Genomic DNA, 18,506 nt, shown 5'->3' on the forward strand with positions numbered 1-18,506 from the left:
AAGTTACCTGAAGGAGGGGACAGTATCAAATTCAAGGAAAAGCTCTAGTGTCACAAAGGCTGCTGAAGAGCTGCCCTAGTCCACCTGAGTTGACCACGTCTTACCCTTCAAAAAGGCTTGGAATCGGGAGTATGAGGAGAAACACATGCTGCGGCATCTATTAGGTTACTGGTCTTGCCAAACTCTCACCTTAGCGAAGCCCTGATGGGAAGTGGCAGGATGTGACTCAGAAATCCTCTGCTTTCTCAGCTTCCACAGAGGCAGGCAAGTGCCTACATCAGGGCTGGCCAGCTTTTTGTTTCATTTTATTTTCTGTTGCCCTTTATTGCCAAAAGCAGTAAAGAGAGACTTAGGTCTCGGCAAGAGCACAGTGGCAGAAGTTGACTGGGTAGGTAAGCCGAGGGAAGAAACACCAGCAATGTGGGGAAGGACCAAGAGGATAGTGTTGGTGACTCCCAAGACAGCAGTCCCACAGCGGAGGACTGGCCACACTTGGTTACACTAAGAGCCAGTTTTCAACCAACAATACTAGGAAGTTGAAAGAGTTGGGAGCAACAGGTAAAAAGTATTACTGTTATTATTATTTGAAATCTCAATTCTCTACCCATTTATTCATTTTTGTTCTCCCAACTCTCAGTATCTCCACTACCAAATGCGTCCCTACTTGCATCCTCGAGAACCCTGTCTAAGCTGGCCCCTGCGCTCCGGGGGTAGGCAACTAACTCCCTCCCAGGTGGGGAGCTCCAAGCAACTTTGACCCACTAGAGTGTGCGTGTAGGGGGTAAGGGTAGTGATTGTGGAGGTCCTAGGGTGGGCGTGAGGTGAGCCAAAGCCAACTGAGGTCACAGGGCTGGTGGGAAAAGGCACAGAGCGGGTCACTATTACTGTGACTTGGGAAAGCCACCAGTCTCTCTGGGCCTCAGTTTTTTCTTCTTTATTAGATACTAACTGGTGGTGCTAATCCTGATAAATGGGAAGATACAGCTAGTCTTATCACTTAGCACTTAGTAGGCACACATTAAACTTTGCTTTTCATCCTGTCTAGGAGGTTATACGGACCATAACTACGAGATACTCCCTTGGTATAAAGCACAAGACCGAGAAGAAGTGACCAAACCAAAAGGAAACAAAACCACAACAAAAAGTTCCTTCTAAAACAACAAAGAAGCAAGTTAAAAATTACTCTTTGCACTATCTGCCTTGCAATAGCTTTGGGGACCAAGATGGATGTGGATAAGCTGAGAAAGGAAAACAGAAAAAGCAACTGAAAGTTTCAGGGGGAGCAGGGAAGCCTCTCTGTTTCATCCACCTGGGAGTTAATGATATCAAAGAAGACGTGATCATTTGCTGAATGTTGACAGTGGGCTAAGCCTCATATAGGACCTGTTCTTAGGAGCTTTACAGACTGCTGAAAGCAGAGATGGGTTTGTTTTTCTTTTTCTATCTTGTGCAAGGATTTAAAAATTTTGCAATGTGACGGCACTGATTTATACAACGCACTCAGTTTATTGTTTAAAAGAAATTATATGTGTGTGTGCGCGCTAACAATCTTCCAGAAAGAAGCATCTAATTCCTTCTCCCTACCCTCTACCCTCCCCACCCTATCCTCTGAAATGAGGGGGGGGGGGAAGACTGAACGGGATTTGGAGTTTTCCCGCTGAGAAAGGGACATTTTCTGCAACCAGGTCAATGTTCAAAGGACTAATGCTCTAAGGAAATTATCCAAAGGGGTGAGGCAGTTCAGGGTTATTAAGTTATTTTCAAATGCTGTCTGGGTTGCTGCTGACCTTTGTGAAGGCAACAGGATGCTGCTTCCCAGGGGGGCAGGATAAGAAGCAATTAGAGGAGCCTAGGAGAGGCTCAGGAATGTTTGGGAATTTACAGATACCCCAAATTATATGGGAACTCCTAGAATGAAAATAAACTAATTTGATCAAGGACATATTTGTGTTCTAGAAAATATTCTAAACATGTAGCTAATACTGGATATATCTGTAAGAGTGTTTTCTTAAAGACCCAACACTCGGTATTTATTAGACGTCAATTAGGCTTCAGTTCAATTTCAGAGAAGAGAAGTAAAGTTAATTCATATTCCCTGTATGCCAGAAAGTAGAATGGGTGTGACGTTAAGTATTCACAGAGTCACAATATGATAAAGCTGGGTTTCAAATGAAGGTTTATCTGAGGCCACAGCCCATGTTCTTTTCTACCACATGACTATGGAAGAATGTACAATGCTTAACAAAGTTAGAAAAAGAAAATGAAGCAATAGCTGAAATAACTTACTCCTCTTTTTTGGGGAAGCAGACCTAACTATATTTTATGAACACTATCACATTCCAAAAAGTGCCACGAATGAGGCAGAGGGAATACTATACATGCATAATATATCGGAATTTTTGGCATGTACACAACATTATAGTTTAGCTGCAGCATATATGTGTATATGTACATATGCTGCCACCTTTAAGCATTACATATAACAGAGAATGTTATAAAAATTTTTCTGTAAAATAAAAACTTATCAATATCATTCTCTTAAGACTCAGTGGCTACTATGTCCCAGCCCCAAAAGTAAATCCTGTATACAAATGCTTAGTGAAACACAGTGGTTGATCAATTTAAAGCTCTACTGACCACTGCAAAGTCAGAAGAAGTATCATGAGTGGCATTTAGGAAAAACAAAAAGACCCCAGTTCTACTGAAACAAAGAAAGCCAGAGCTCAGAATGATCTCAGGCATTATCTAGTTCTACTTCCTTACTGTTGGTGGGAAAACTCAGTCCCAGGTGGGCTGAGTTATACTCCAAATCATATTGTTAGATAAAGACAGAACAGAATCTAGACCTCAGGATGTGGTATGTAACAGTCAGACACTCAGGCTAAGGATGGTCCCCTAGGCACCAAGTATAGGAGACATGAGAAACTCTGTAAAAGACTAAGCATACTTTCTAATATTAAAGTTGATATCTACAGGATATAAGAGACACACTTGGGTGGTAGATCTAAATGGACACACAAACACCTGAAGATTTTTTGAAAGTAAAAGGAGTCAGGAAACTGTAAAGCATGTGGAATTGCTAGTAGGTGTTCATTCATTCATTCATTCAAATATCTACTGAGCACATGCTATCTGTGAAGTACTATGCTAGAAAAAGAGATACAGCAGCTATCCTCATGAAGTCCATTATTTCAGTCAAGGTTATATGCACCAGCTTATGAAACTATAAAGAAGGCTGTGAGATTTTTTTGTGAACTTTATGAGACACAGAAGATACCAACATCCATGTCTACCAACAAGGTCTACAAAACCGAAGGCCAGAATCAGCACCCCGTATAACACTATGGCCTCTCCTTCACTCTCTTTCAGTTAATATCTTAAACTGAGTTATTTTCATGATTATATCATCAATTATGCGTTACTGACCATTCCTTCATTGTGGTTCCAGAGCTTAATGAGACTCAGCTAATGTGACCTTTGGAACCATCAAACTGTGGAAGAGAAAGCACAGAAGAGAAGACTGACCTCTGGGTTATCTTTGTGTACAGAGCCTTTTGAAAAGTCAGAGCACCAGGCTTCTGGCAGCGATTTCACAAATTTAATTACCCAGAGATACTCACCAGTATCCTCAAAGACTGACAGCTGAAATTAGACAGCTGATTCTCTATTACATCCGCTTCCTATTATCAACGGTGCTAAACAGCTAAGCAAAAAGTTTAATATTATTTGTCCTTCCCATCTTGATAAGATTGATGATGCAATAAGAATCCTCAAGGGCGATATGAAGATTCGTTTTCATTCCTCTGGAAAACTGTTATGAATAATTTCTGTTTCAAAGTCAACATTCATAAAATCAGGGAATGTCGGGACTGGAAATAACCTGTGATCTCATGTGATTCAGCCCCCTTGGATGACAGATGGAGAAACTGAGGCTCAGAGAATATAAGTGATTCATCTTTGGTCAAATAGCTAGTTAACAGCAAAGTTGGAACCAGACTTCAAGTCTTCTGTTGCTTGGTCAATTTACTACTACTTCTGCTATTTCATGTGGTCTTATCAGCTGCTAAAAGGTATATTTTTATTTTTATTTTTATTTTTATTTTTTTATGGAAGCATCTGGGATTATGGATGTGAAATGATAACGTAAAACCCACAGTCCAGGCTCCCCTAGTGAACGCTAATTTTTTTTAACATCTTTATTGGAGTATAATTGCTTTACAATGGTGTGTTAGTTTCTGCTTTGTAACAAAGTGAATCAGCTATATATATACATATATCCCCATATCCCCTCCCTTTTGTGCCTCCCTCCCACCCTCCCTATCCCAACCCTCTAGGTGGTCACAAAGCACCAGCTGATCTCCCTGTGCTATGCGGCTGCTTCCCACTAGCTATCTATTTTACATTTGGTAGTGTATATATGTCCATGTCACTCTCTCACGTCGTCCCAGCTTCCCCTTCCCCCTCCCCGTGTCCTTAAGTCCATTTAAAAGGTATATTTTTAAGGAAAATATACATGTGAAGGATCTTACCAGAAACAGCACAAAATTATATTCTGAGAAAAACTAAGAAAACCTCTGCCAATCTCAACCAATGTTCAACTGAATGTCAGAAGACTAGAATCATTCCTAGAACAGTGAGGTATCAGGAATGAGACATGGGGGAGTGTTTTCTGAGCTGGATATCATAATCCGGTGTTCTTTATAATAAGAGCCCACCTCATTCTCAGAAGATGTTTCCACTGCAAACTAGCCAACACAGATATTTAGCACATTGATTTGCCGTTAAAGCTGAGACATAGCTAACTACTGCTTCCTCTCTATATAAATATAGGTACAGAAATAGTAGTCAATAATTCAGAGGAACAAATAAACTAATCTAAAACTTGAATCAGAACAACTCCTGGCACAAATAACAGGGAGCTGGAGCAAGAATGAGGGCAAGATATGCTTTAAATATGGGAGGGATTTGGAATCTGAAGAACTGTCCAGAAAATAGAAATAGAGGCAATATGGTATGGAAGGAGGTGGTGTCAAAACTCAGATGCTGGGACTTCCCTGGTGGCGCATCTGCCTGCCAAGGCAGGGGACACGGGTTCGAGCCCTGGTCCAGGAAGACCCCATATGCCACGGAGCAACTAAGCCCGTGCGCCACAACTACTGAGCCCACGTTCCACAACTACTGAAGCCCGAGCACCTAGAGCCCATGCTCCGCAACAAGAGAAGCCACCTCAATGAGAAGCCCCCGTTCACCCCAACTAGAGAAAGCCCACACACAGCAACAAAGACCCAATGCAGCCAAAAGCAAACAAAGAAAAAAAAAAAACTCAGATGCTACTGGAGCTAGAGAGCAAGGGTACTCAAACTCAGAGCAAGATTCATCACTTTAACTGTGAATAGACCAACAGGATACAAGAAGACACAAACACCAAAAGGTAAGTGTAGGTGGATAGCCATAATTTCATGCAGAGAGTCAAATACTTGTACCAGTAGAGCCAGAGGGATGGTAGTCATAAGAATATGGGAGAGTCAGAATTCCAACCAGCAAATTTGGCAGCAGACACAGAAATAGTAATAAGAAATGTCGACTGAAGCGACAGTCAGCTTCAGCCAGGGAGGTTTTATTATATACCTCATTTTGCTAAGCAGAAACTACCAGAAAGTTGCGAGCAAATCAGATATAACAGGTGGCTGTAGAAACATGCCTGGGATTGAGAATGGAGAGAAGGGTAGGTCAAGGTCACTAGACAGCTACAGCAATGTGTACAACAATCAAAATAACCAGCAGGAAAAGACAGACACTTCTTTAGACATGAGTTGTTTCTTGAGCATTGCATGTAAAAAAGAGCTGAAGAGTTAGCATGTTCCCCAGAACCCCATTTTTCACTCTTTTGTGAAGTACTTCAGAAATATTTAGAAAGGCAACCTGAAGAAATGCATTGCTGGTGATTGAGTCAGCAGGTTTACTCCCAAGTTTCATTAGTGAATGCCTCCCAATATTTAGCAACTGCAGCGTCTTTGAAGGAGGAAAGGACCAGCTTGCCTGAAAATCAAATCCTTCCTAAGAGTCAGCTGGCAGAAATATAAGGTCAAACACTTGATCTGGTATTACAGAAAAGTAGCCACAAACCAACCTTCAGCTAGAACTAATATATGTAGAACAGGTTATGACCTCAATTAGTTTCTCCATTTCTGCACCAATGGGAGACAGTGAATAGCATTTACTTTCTTCATGACTGAGTGGAGACTAGAGACGATGCTAACAAATTTAATAACCAATGTTTGGGCCATTCCAGTCACGACATCCCAAGGAAGATACAACAGAGCTGGAAAAGATCCAGGGAAAAACAACTAAGATGATCAAGGGGAATGCTTATCTTTCATTCAAGGACAGACTAAAAACCTAAAACGGATTAGAATTTCTCAGACTGGGAAGATGAAAATGAAAAGGAGTTAGTGAGGGGATGTGAGATTAAAGTCGACTCTGGGTAAATATAATTGTATTCAGTGAATTTCATAGCACTTAATTGGGGCTGTCCCTTGAGGTTAAAGGATGTAGATTAAAGAGAAACTGAAATATATCTTTGTTTATAGAGAAATCAGTAAGTTTATAGAACTTATTATTGCTAAAACAAGACTGAAGTGGAGAATGGGGAAAGTTTAAGAAACCATTGGATATACTCAATGCCAATTGATTTAACAGTGCATTACTAAGAAATGGTCATGATGCATCCTAATTTTTTTGAAATGAAAATTACTAGGTTGACTGACAACACAGCCATTGGTGTCTACATCTGGGACAGAGTTCTGGGCTAGCTGCCCTGTTGGTCTGACCCAGGGTGCTATTTCTTATGCTCTTATTATGTCATCTATGCAAAAACCATACTGCATGCAAGTTTGGGATTCCTAAATTCTTTTGACAGTCCAGAACACAGAAGAATAATTTTCTAACTCATTAAGAAAGCAAGAGAGTCCCAGCTCTTGGCTCCGCTTGGTTTACCCATATGGGAGTATGCAACATAAAAAGGTGAAAGAAATTCTAACAGAATGCAGCAGCTGGTTAAAGGCTATAATACTGAAAATTTCATGAGTTTGACAGTAGGCCAAAAGACTACAAAATGGCAGAGAATGGAAAAGGCAGTTGTAACAGGTTGAACATTGTTGGTGATTATTTTTTCAGTGGCAATGAAAGCTGTAATCAAATAACCTGAAAGAGATGCTGGCAGTGGTAGGAAAGCCCCAAGGGAGAGGGAATATGAAGACTGTAACAATGATGTATGCTATGCACTAATAAACTAGACAAACATGTAGTTTGGAGTTTCTTAGCATCATATGAAAAGCTGGTGTCACGATGCAGGCATAAACACTATCCGATTTGCAATCTAGAGCAGAAGACGTTGTTAATGACTTAAAACCTCAAGGATGAATGCACGACTCAACAACTAACTGGAACTGTGCTATTAGTGTAGAAACCTCTTGTTATTTAGATGATCAGTTTATCTCAGCATTAAAAAGGAAACATTATAAAGCATGAAAAAATATCCAGAGAAAACACTTGCCTTTGCAGCTGGAAATGTGTGGTTAAAAACTCTTGAATGGAAGTCAGGACAAATAAGAAAGAGGACGAATGGGGACTGGTTGAAATAACGTCATTATCAACTTACTATTATTGTTATTTGTGGACCAATAAGGCATCTCAAATTACGAATGGCATCTGCAAGTGCATGAAGTCCACTGGACCTTGTACATCAAAGTCATTTAGTGTAAACAGAGTATTTTAGACAACAGTAATGTGTAATAATAAATCACAAAGGACATTAATAATCTGTTTACTGAAAATGTAAATTTCTTGAACATGCGTTCTCCCTATATTATGGCTTAACATTTTAGGGGTATATTTGAGAAACTGTACAATCTCTAATTTCAAGTAGATTATAATCGTACAGAGAATTGATCTCTGTAAAGTTTCAGGGACATCTTTGAGAAATTAGGTAATCCCTCATTCCAAGGAACTGATCACTTCAGAGGCTTTTAAGGTCTCCATACTCACCTTTCTACTAATTTTCCTGTCTACTGTTCTCTGTTTCTTACCATTAAACTCGGAAGAATAATAGTCCTAAATTAAACACCAAGATTTAAGCTCTTTAAACGGGTATCTGGAGAAACTGGAGTGGGTTGAGAGGGCATATCTGAAGCTAATTCACAGTGGAAAAATAGAATTCCTATGTTTTTTTTTAAACTGAGAAGTTATATTGTGTTAATAATGAAAATAAAGAATTTTTTAAATAAAGATAAACTTCTTGAAAAAGAAAGCTGAGGTCTTAAAGTTTTTGAATTTGGACAAGACCATGGAATGAGCCACACTCATTGATTCCTACAGCTACAAAGGAACTTAGATATCATCTAGTCCAACTCCTTATTTTATAAATAAGAAACCAAGGTTTGTACAGCTTAAGTGACTTGCCCAAGGCCATACAATCAACTAATCACAGAGCCCCCGAAGTCAAGGTTTCTTATTCCCAGATCTGTGCCCCTACCAAAACTGCCACCATGATCTTCAAGTTGGTGAAAGAGCACTGGACAAATAGGAGGACAAATAGAGAGTATCTGTTCTCTGATCCCATCAAGGAGCAGTAAGAAACTAGTATACAGGGAGGAATTACAGCTTTTCTGGAATTTGTCTTCTTTTTATTTTTTGGACCGAATTCATTTTCACTGCTTCACAGAACTGTACTGGGATCTTTTGTGGTAGGTGTAACATCAGGGAGAAGGTACATATTTAGGGAAAGGACAGTGGGACTAGGGGGGCACTCTAGGAATCCCGTGTGAGACACTTAATGAGCCCTAAACAGGTAATAATTTGGAGAATGATGGCTTAAAGATGTCTTGGATTCTCAGGTGATCCTAAAATCTTGGCTACAAAAGGAGTCATTCTTTTAGCTCATAAAGGAATTGGATAAAGTGAGAGTTTTATAAATGGGTTGAAAAAGTAGCAGGTCTCAAACATCTTAGTCAGAAATGGAAATTTGTAATGACGAAGACACTGATATAGAAGATGACTGGGAAGAATTTGAACAAAATGGTTCCACGAAATATATAGTGGATGTAAAGCAACATCGTGCATGTCCAAATCAATATATTATTTAAGAAAATGGGTGATTTTAAATAGGTATTAAAACACGTACTTTAGAGTGACTAAATAACTATATACAACAAAAATAATAAGATAAAATTAAAAATAAGAAAACTAAAAAGCAGGATCAAAACATTGAAGGAGAATTTTTAAAGTTAAGAGATACCTTGTCTGTATAATTTAATAAGACACATTTTCCTAAAGGATGTATCTCTCCTTGAAGAGCCAAAAAAGTTCCCTCACCCCCATTCTTCTGAGTTAACAAAACTGAGGCATAAAATCAAATTTCTTGAGAACTGTAGTAATGAAGATCTAGGAATGCTGTTATTGCTTTAGAACTGAATTACGAAGAATTGATGGGCAGTGGAAGAATAAAAACAGACTTGATAAATGGAAAAACATTTAACATTTTTAGTCAGACTATGGCAGAAGCAAGTTCAAAGACTTAAGTTGGTACTGAAGACTATTTCATGAATCCAATTAATTTCAATTGTTGTTGAGGTGGACGATAGAAACTTAAATTTAAGCTGGACTCAATTATACAACTGATGAGAAACTGTTAAGGTATCATAGTAACTCAACATCCTCTCTCCTCTTTCTTCCATGGCGACCCAATGTATCACAATTTGTATTTCATGCAGCATCTTGCAGAAGGTGCTTCTAAGAACTATATTCCTTTGACTGACACAAATGATCCCTGGAAACAGTATCATTTCTGTTGTTGCTATGTGAAAAATGCTGAGTGCTACGTATCAAGAATGAACACGTCAGCTCCACAAATCCAGAACTGCTACTGACTGCCTTTTGGGTACATCAAGTATTTATTCACCTAAAACAGTTTGGGTACAGATAGCTGCAGACATCTTCCATCTTTGTCTAAAGAAGAAGTGTGGGAAAACTCCTAAATAAATAAAATTGTTCTTGTAAATAGTCATTGCCACTATCCATAATATTATCAGCAGCTTTTCGTTCTATTATGAAAAATCCACACCACCTCCAATCACAAAACACAGCGTATATGCTGCCTTGAATGGATTTTTCCTAAAGGCGACTCCCTGTAGCATCAGCAGGTTTTCAGTGGTAATCTTAGCATGAGTTACCTATCCCAGCTTCCTCGGGGAAGAAAGAACTAGGTATTGTAGGCCAGGCTAACGTCGAGTTTTAAAAATAAATTCATCTGTGAATATACATATTAGCCACAATAAATGCTTTTTTAAGAACATGATGCTTTCAACTTACTTGATATAGTAGGGCACTTTGTTTGGTGAGATGGCTCTCTCCCAGGGACCCTGGACAGAAGCTGAAAAAGGGGGGGGGGGGGGAAAGGCAAGAGGTCAAGTTCACGCAAACAAGAAAGACAACATTAATCTCCAGAATTACAATTTTACACTGATATTGGTCTGTTTGTTCAGTTGCCCATGAAGACAGGACGGATTAACCTGCTGTTCTAATCCTAATCTAAGTAAAACTGAACTCATTCAGGCACAAAGATAAATGCAAAGAAAAAAAAAATTCCACTGCTAAACCTATAGAGCAGGTAAGAAACTGAAAGAGTAAACTGACGGGTTTTCTCTTATGTGTCTCCATTGGGTGCTTTTCTTATAATACTTCTCGTTGGTGTTTCTCAATATCTTTTACTATTTGATTGACTGGGTTTTATTAGTTTAGCAGCTGAAACATCCCTCTGTGATATATTTACATTCTAAGTTATTGAAGCTAAAGTACTCCACTTATCACTCTGATATGCTTGTTTTTCTCTTTATTTGGTTTAAACAGAATCCAATTTCATTTACCGATTACATGTTTAATTGGTGCCTCAAAAATGTCAGCTGACCAGCATGATCTTATTAGAAAAGATAACCAAAAGTGAGAGAATGGCACCCGATACCAGAGTGTAATAAAACTTTGGTGATGAGTGATGAATCCTATAGGTGAAATTAAATTTCCCATACTGGGAATTTGTTTTATAACGACTTTATTGTGTATCAGTCAAATCAGTCATCTTTAAAATGTGTTTTAAATGCTTAAGCTGTAGGGGTTTTTTCCTTTCCCAGAGTTGAAATACTTTTTATATACGGTTTAATACGATGGCATTTTTTGTTTCTTTAAGACAAAATAATCATGTTAGTGGACACTATACCATTTCCTTAACAATAAAATCTTCCCCCTGAACAGAGTTTTAAGAAACTGGAGTTTTTGAGACATAGAATAGCATCAAGAATATAAATATAAGGAGCATTCTTATTAACAGCTAGCAATTTTATGTGTATGTCCCTTCTTTCCTGAATTTTCATCCTGCTTATAATTTGAAACACAGCTGACGTTGACCATTGTTTCCTCCTATGAAAAGCTCCCTTCTAAATTAGTTTCACAGTAAATTCACTCCACAGTGTATTGAGATGTAAGAAAACATCAAAGCTAATATATCCTTGACTACACTGCATAATATGAAAGAAAAGCTTCTAATAAAACTCTGCCCACTGCCAGACAATTTAAGGGTAATGAAACTATAGATTCTTTGTTTTATATAGAGTAATAGAGGGATCGAATCACCCAACCTTCAACCAGACATGCTGCTTTGTACCTTGGCGATATGTCATTTAAAAGATATAGGACATGAATTTGTATTTAGCTACCTAATTGCACCTTTTCATTTTGGCAGATGGATTTTTAATATGGAGAAAAAAGACATTTATCTGCTGTTTCGAAGTAGTCCCTTGCCTTCAAGCTCTCTCTGTCCTTCTTTTTCTATTCTGTCTCCTTTGCCTTTGTCATTCTCTGCCCAACTCTCCTCTTGTCTGTTTTTCTTCTCTAGGACACAGCTCTCTAGACCAGATTAGTTCACAGAGTAATAAGAGCTGATTTGGGGACTTAGGCTGAACTCTCTGAACTGCCTGGCAGAGTCTGATGTTATGGAAACCTAAAAACCCAAGCCCTCTGTAGCATGAAACATGGTGGAGAGCCAGAAATCATAGCTCCTGGTTGCTCAGCGTGCCCTCTTCCTAAAATCATGGCATCACAGAAGGAAGAAGAGAACTCCAGAGAGCACTTGGTCCAGCTCTCACTGGCTGTATTGCCAAGTCTATGAATGTCTAAACTGAGAAAGAATGCTTATCCTTTTCTTAAAGGTCACTATGGGCTGAGCCCCACCATTTCTCTCATTATCCTTCTCCAGTTCTTTATCATTCTAATGGTCCAGAAAGCCTTTCTGATTTGGAGGATGCTGAGTACGTCCTCCGGTAGCAGAAGAGTCTGTTTGCATTTCCTATATTACTCCTAGGCGTCTCTCAGAGAGAACTGGTCTACTGGCTGCCGGGTTGGCCCGGGGGGGTGGGGGGTGGGGGCTCCGGCTGAGTGAAACAACCTTCAAGCAGAAAATCTAGCAAGGAATAGAAGAAAAGTGACGATGCCACGCTGAGCTCATGGCCAGACCTGTAGGTATCTATAGTTGACTTTGCATTGCTAAACATTAAAAGGAAAAAAAAATTCCCCCCAAAATGCCAGAGAAGTAGTCAGAATATGCTTGAACTAAAGAGCTGAATGGATTTAATTTTAAAAATTCCAAAAAATAAGTTCCAGATCCATATGAAATTTTAAGCTTTTGTAACTGGAGTTCTTGTTAATTTTTATAGAGTATATAAATTGTATATGAAAATTGTTAATTTTTTACTTTCTAAAATAAAAGCCTTCTGCCTTTATGTGTAGCTATTAAACAGATCCGATGGTGAGATTCAGTGAAATTTTTGTGCTGAAAGATGTTTTCCCCCCTTTGATTCACAGTTTATAAATGCACCTAAGCAACTGCTTTGCAGTCGTCATTTGAAGGTCTGAAATTTTACACTAAAAAATGTCCTTGAAGCAATAAAAAAAGAAAAATAACCACAGCCTTCCCCCAATCCTCCCCTGCTCCATCACTACCACAGACACACACTGGAGCTACTTGCTTTAGAAACGACACACAATCGGACGATGGTTCTATGCGATTGGAATCAGTGCCCCTTCTCAGGAGATTGTTAAACGGTTGTTGGGCAATTTCGCTTGGGGCTGCCAGATGATTCTGGTCTTGCATATATTCAAAAGTTGATCCAATATATGGTAACTCTCATAAGTGTGTCCCAGAATTATCATTTCATTTCTTGCAGAAATGCCAATGCCAACAACAGCTGTTTCTTATCTCAGTGTACCAGTGGAAGCTTGTCATCCTTCACAAAGCTAGCCTACGCGATAGACACGCACACGTCTCTTATGCCTGATGTGGCCATTTTTAGTAGCCCATCAAAAGCAGATTTATTGGCAAATAGTTTTTATGACACTATGCTGTCCTTTGGTATTTTCTTACACAGATGTTTCTATAACCGCTATATGTAATTCCAATGCAGCTTTGTGATTCAGATTCTCGAGTGTAAAAATCATCCATTATCATATGGCAACAGCACCGTGGGGTATTCTCTACTGAATTTAAATAGCAAACTACGTACGAGTTTATTTATTCCAAAACCAACGTCTGAATTTCCCCTTGCGTTACAGATGCAGTATGTTATTAAGAGCAAGAAAGGGTAGCAGTTCTCCCTTCAAATGCTTTTCCTCCCTCGAGGTGACAGGATTCAATATTGTGCCCAAGGTATTTTTGAAAATCTCAAACACAGGCTCCAGTGTTTAAGGGAAGTTCTTATTTCAACCACATTCTAATGCATGATGAACAGAATGGGCCAAGTGACGCACCCCGGTGTTAAGCCATGTTTTAATCGACACACGGGCCTAACCAGAAAATGAAGAAGAATGCTAATATCATTTAAACTGTGTCAAAAGAGCACTCTCTGGAATTCAGACCCTCATACATTCATTAATCTTTCTACTTTTCTTTTTTTTTAATTTTTTAATTTAATTTTATTTATTTTTTTATACAGCAGGTCCTTATTAGTCACGAGTTTTATACACATCAGTGTATATATGTCAATCCCAATCGCCCAATTCATCCCACCACCACCCCCACCACCCTGCCGCTTTCCCCCCTTGGTGTCCATACATCTGTTCTCTACATCTGTGTCTCAATATCTGCCCTACAAACCGGTTCATCTGTACCATTTTTTCTAGGTTCCACATATATGTGTTAATATACGATATTTGTTTTTCTCTTTCTGACTTACTTCACTCTGTATGACAGACACTAGGTCCATCCACCTCACTACAAATAACTCAATTTCGTTCCTTTTTATGGCTGAGTAATATTCCATTGTATATATGTACCACATCTTCTATATCCATTCATCTGTCAATGGACACTTACGTTGTTTCCATGTCCTGGCTATTGTAAATAGTGCTGCAATGAACATTGGGGTGCATGTGTCTTTTTGAATTATGGTTTTCTCTGGGTATATGCCCAGTAGTGGGATTGCTGGATCTTATGGTAATTCTATTTTTAGTTTTTTAAGGAACCTCCATACTGTTCTCCATAGTGGCTGTATCAATTTACATTCCCACCAACAGTGCAAGACGGTTCCCTTTTCTCCACACCCTCTCCAGCATTTGTTGTTTGTAGATTTTCGGATGATGCCCATTCTAACTGGTGTCAGGTGATACCTCATTGTAGTTTTGATTTGCATTTCTCTAATAATTAGTGATGTTGAGCAGCTTTTCATGTGCTTCTTGGCCATCTGTATGTCTTCTTTGGAGAAATGTCTATTTAGGTCTTCTGCCCATTTTTGGATTGGGTTGTTTGTTTTTTTCATATTGAGCTGCATGAGCTGTTTATATATTTTGGAGATTAATCCTTTGTACACTGATTCGTTTGCAAATATTTTCTCCCATTCTGAGGGTTGTCTTTTCGTCTTGTTTATGGTTTCCTTTGCTGTGCAAAAGCTTTGAAGTTTCATTAGGTCTCATTTGTTTATTTTTGTTTTTATTTCCATTACTCTATGAGGTGGATCAAAAAAGGTCTTGCTGTGATTTATGGCAAAGAGTATTCTTCCTATATTTTCCTCTAAGAGTTTTATAGTGTCTGGACTTACATTTAGGTCTCGAATCCATTTTGAGTTTATTTTTGTGTATGGTGTTAGGGAGTGTTCTAATTTCATTCTTTTACATGTAGCTGTCCAGTTTTCCCAGCACCACTTATTAAAGAGACTGTCTTTTCTCCATTGTATATCCTTGCCTCCTTTGTCATAGATTAGTTGACCATATGTGCATGGGTTTATCTCTGGGCTTTCTATCTTGTTCCATTGATCTTTGTTTCTGTTTCTGTGCCAGTACCATATTGTCTTGATTACTGTAGCTTTGTAGTATAGTCTGAAGTCAGGGAGTCTGATTCCTCCCACTCCTCAAAGAAGTCCTCAAGACTGCTTTGGCTATTCGGGGTCTTTTGTGTCTCCATACAAATTTTAAGATTTTTTGTTCTAGTTCCGTAAAAAATGGCATTGGTAATTTGATAGGGATTGCACTGAATCTGTAGATTGCTTTTGGTAGTATAGTCATTTTCACAATATTGATTCTTCCAATCCAAGAACATGATATATCTCTCCATCTGTTGGTCTCATCTTTAATTTCTTTCATCAGTGTCTTATAGTTTTCTGCATACAGGTCTTTTGTCTCCCTAGGTAGGTTTATTCCTAGGTATTTTATTCTTTTTGTTGCAACGGTAAATGGGAGTGTTTCCTTAATTTCCCTTTCAGATTTTTCATCATTAGTGTATAGGAATGCAAGAGATTTCTGTGCATTAGTTTTGTATCCTGCAACTTTACCAAATTCATTGATTAGCTCTAGTAGTTTTCTGGTGGCATTTTTAGGATTCTCTATGTATAGTATCATGTCATCTGCAAACAGTGACAGCTTTACTTCTTCTTTTCCAATTTGTATTCCTTTTATTTCTTTTTCTTCTCTGATTGCCGTGGCTAGGACTTCCAAAACTATGTTGAATAACAGTGGTGAGAGTGGACATCCTTGTCTCATTCTTGATCTTAGAGGAAAGGCTTTCAGTTTTTCACCATTGAGAATGATGTTTGCTGTGGGTTTGTCGTATATGGCCTTTATTATGTTGAGTTAGGTTCCCTCTATGCCCACTTTCTGGAGAGTTTTTATCATAAATGGGTGTTGAATTTTGTCAAAAGCTTTTTCTGCATCTATTGAGATGATCATATGGTTTTTCTTCTTCAATTTGTTAATATGGTGTATCACATTGATTGATTTACGTATATTGAAGAATCCTTGCATCCCTGGGATAAATCCCACTTGATCATGGTGTATGATCCTTTTAATGTGTTGGTGGATTCTGTTTGCTAGTATTTTGTTGAGGATTTTTGCATCTATATTCATCAGTGATATTGGTCTGTAATTTTCTTTTTTGTAGTATCTTTGTCTGGTTTTGGTATCAGGGTGATGGTGGCCTCATAGAATGAGTTTGGGAGCGTTCCTTCCTCCACAATATTTTGGAAGAGTTTGAGAAGGATGGGTGTTAGCTCTTCTCTAAATGTTTGATAGAATTCACCTGTGAAGCCATCTGGTCCTGGACTTTTGTTTGTTGGAAGATTTTTAATCACAGTTTCAATTTCATTACTTGTGATTGGTCTGTTCATATTTTCTATTTCTTCCTGGTTCAGTCTTGGAAGGTTATACCTTTCTAAGAATGTGTCCATTTCTTCCAGGTTGTCCATTTTATTGGCATAGAGTTGCTTGTAGTAGTCTCTTAGGATGCTTTGTATTTCTGTGGTGTCTGTTGTAACTTCTCCTTTTTCATTTCTAATTTTATTGATTTGAATCCTCTCCCTCCTTTTCTTGATGAGTCTGCCTAATGGTTTATCAATTTTGTTTATCGTCTCAAAGAACCAGCTTTTAGTTTTATTGATCTTTGCTACTGTCTTCTTTGTTTCTATTTCATTTATTTCTGCTCTGATCTTTATGATTTCTTTCCTTCTGCTAACTTTGGGTTTTGTTTGTTCTTCTTTCTCTAGTTCCTTTAGGTGTAAGGTTAGATTGTTTATTTGAGATTTTTCTTGTTCCTTGAGGTAGGCTTGTATAGCTATAAACTTCCCTCTTAGAACTGCTTTCGCTGCATCCCATAGGCTTTGGATCATCGTGTTTTCATTGTCATTTGTCTGTAGGTATTTTTTGATTTCCTCTTTGATTTCTTCAGTGATCTCTTGGTTACTTAGTAACGTACTGTTAAGCCTCCATGTGTTTGTGTTTTTCATGTTTTTTCCCCTGTAATTCGTTTGTAATCTCATAGCATTGTGGTCAGAAAAGATGCTTGATATGATTTCAATTTTCTTAAATTTACTGAGGCTTGATTTGTGACCCAAGATGTGATCTATCCTGGAGAATGTTCCGTGCACACTTGAGAAGAAAGTGTAATCTGCTGTTTTTGGATGGAATGTCCTATATATATCAATTAAATCTATCTGGTCTATTGTGTCATTTAAAGCTTCTGTTTCCTTCTTTATGTTCATTTTGGATGATCTGTCCATTGGTGTAAATGAGGTGTTAAAGTCCCCCACTATTACTGTGTTAGTGTTGATTTCCTCTTTTGTAGCTGTTAGCAGTTGCCTTATGTATTGAGGTGCTCCTATGTTGGGTGCGTATCTATTTATAATTGTTATATCTTCTTCTTGGATTGATCCCTTGATCATTATGTAGTGTCCTTCCTTGTCTCTTGTAACATTCTTTATTTTAAAGTCTATTTTATCTGATATGAGTATAGCTACTCCAGCTTTCTTTTTTTTTTTTTTTTTTTTTTTTTTTTCTAACTTCCAGCTTTCTTTTGATTTCCATTTGCATGGAATATCTTTTTGCATCTCCTCACTTTCAGTCTGTATGTGTCCCTAGGTCTGAAGTGGGTCTCTTGTAGACAGCATATATATGGGTCTTGTTTTTGTAGCCATTCAGCAAGCCTGTGTCTTTTGGTTGGAGCATTTAATCCATTCACATTTAAGGTAATTATCGATATGTATGTTCCTATGACCATTTTCTTAATTGTTTTGGGTTTGTTTTTGTAGGTCCTTTTCTTTTGTGTTTCCGACTTAGAGAAGTTCCTTTAGCATTTGTTGTAGAGCTGGTTTGGTGGTGCTGAATTCTCTTAGCTTTTGCTTGTCTGTAAAGCCTTTGATTTCTCCATCAAATCTGAATGAGATCCTTGCCGGGTAGAGTCATCTTGGTTGTAGGTTCTTCCCTTTCATCACTTTAAGTATATCATGCCACTCCCTTCTGGCTTGTAGAGTTTCTGCTGAGAAATCAGCTGTTAACCTTATGGGAGTTCCCTTGTATGTTATTTGTCGTTTTTCCCTTGCTGCTTTCAATAATTTTTGTCTTTAATTTTTGCCAATTTGATTACTATGTGTCTTGGCGTGTTTCTCCTTGTGTTTATCCTGTATGGGACTCGCTGTGCTTCC

General features: G+C 38.4%; 1 protein-coding gene across 8 annotated transcripts in view; it reads right to left on the minus strand.

The window, feature by feature from the left end:
• Positions 1 to 18,506, minus strand: part of DMD (dystrophin) — a 2,485,149-nt gene that overhangs the window by 240,526 nt on the left and 2,226,117 nt on the right. For all 8 annotated transcript variants that reach the window (XM_082378022.1, XM_082378021.1, XM_082378025.1 and 5 more), the window contains one exon: positions 10,369 to 10,429. In XM_082378022.1, the coding sequence (XP_082234148.1) occupies positions 10,369 to 10,429 (61 nt within the window). The remainder of the gene's footprint in view (positions 1 to 10,368; positions 10,430 to 18,506) is intronic.

Source organism: Balaenoptera borealis, assembly GCF_965194805.1.
Source record: "Balaenoptera borealis genome assembly, chromosome: X".
NCBI lineage: Eukaryota > Metazoa > Chordata > Mammalia > Artiodactyla > Balaenopteridae > Balaenoptera > Balaenoptera borealis.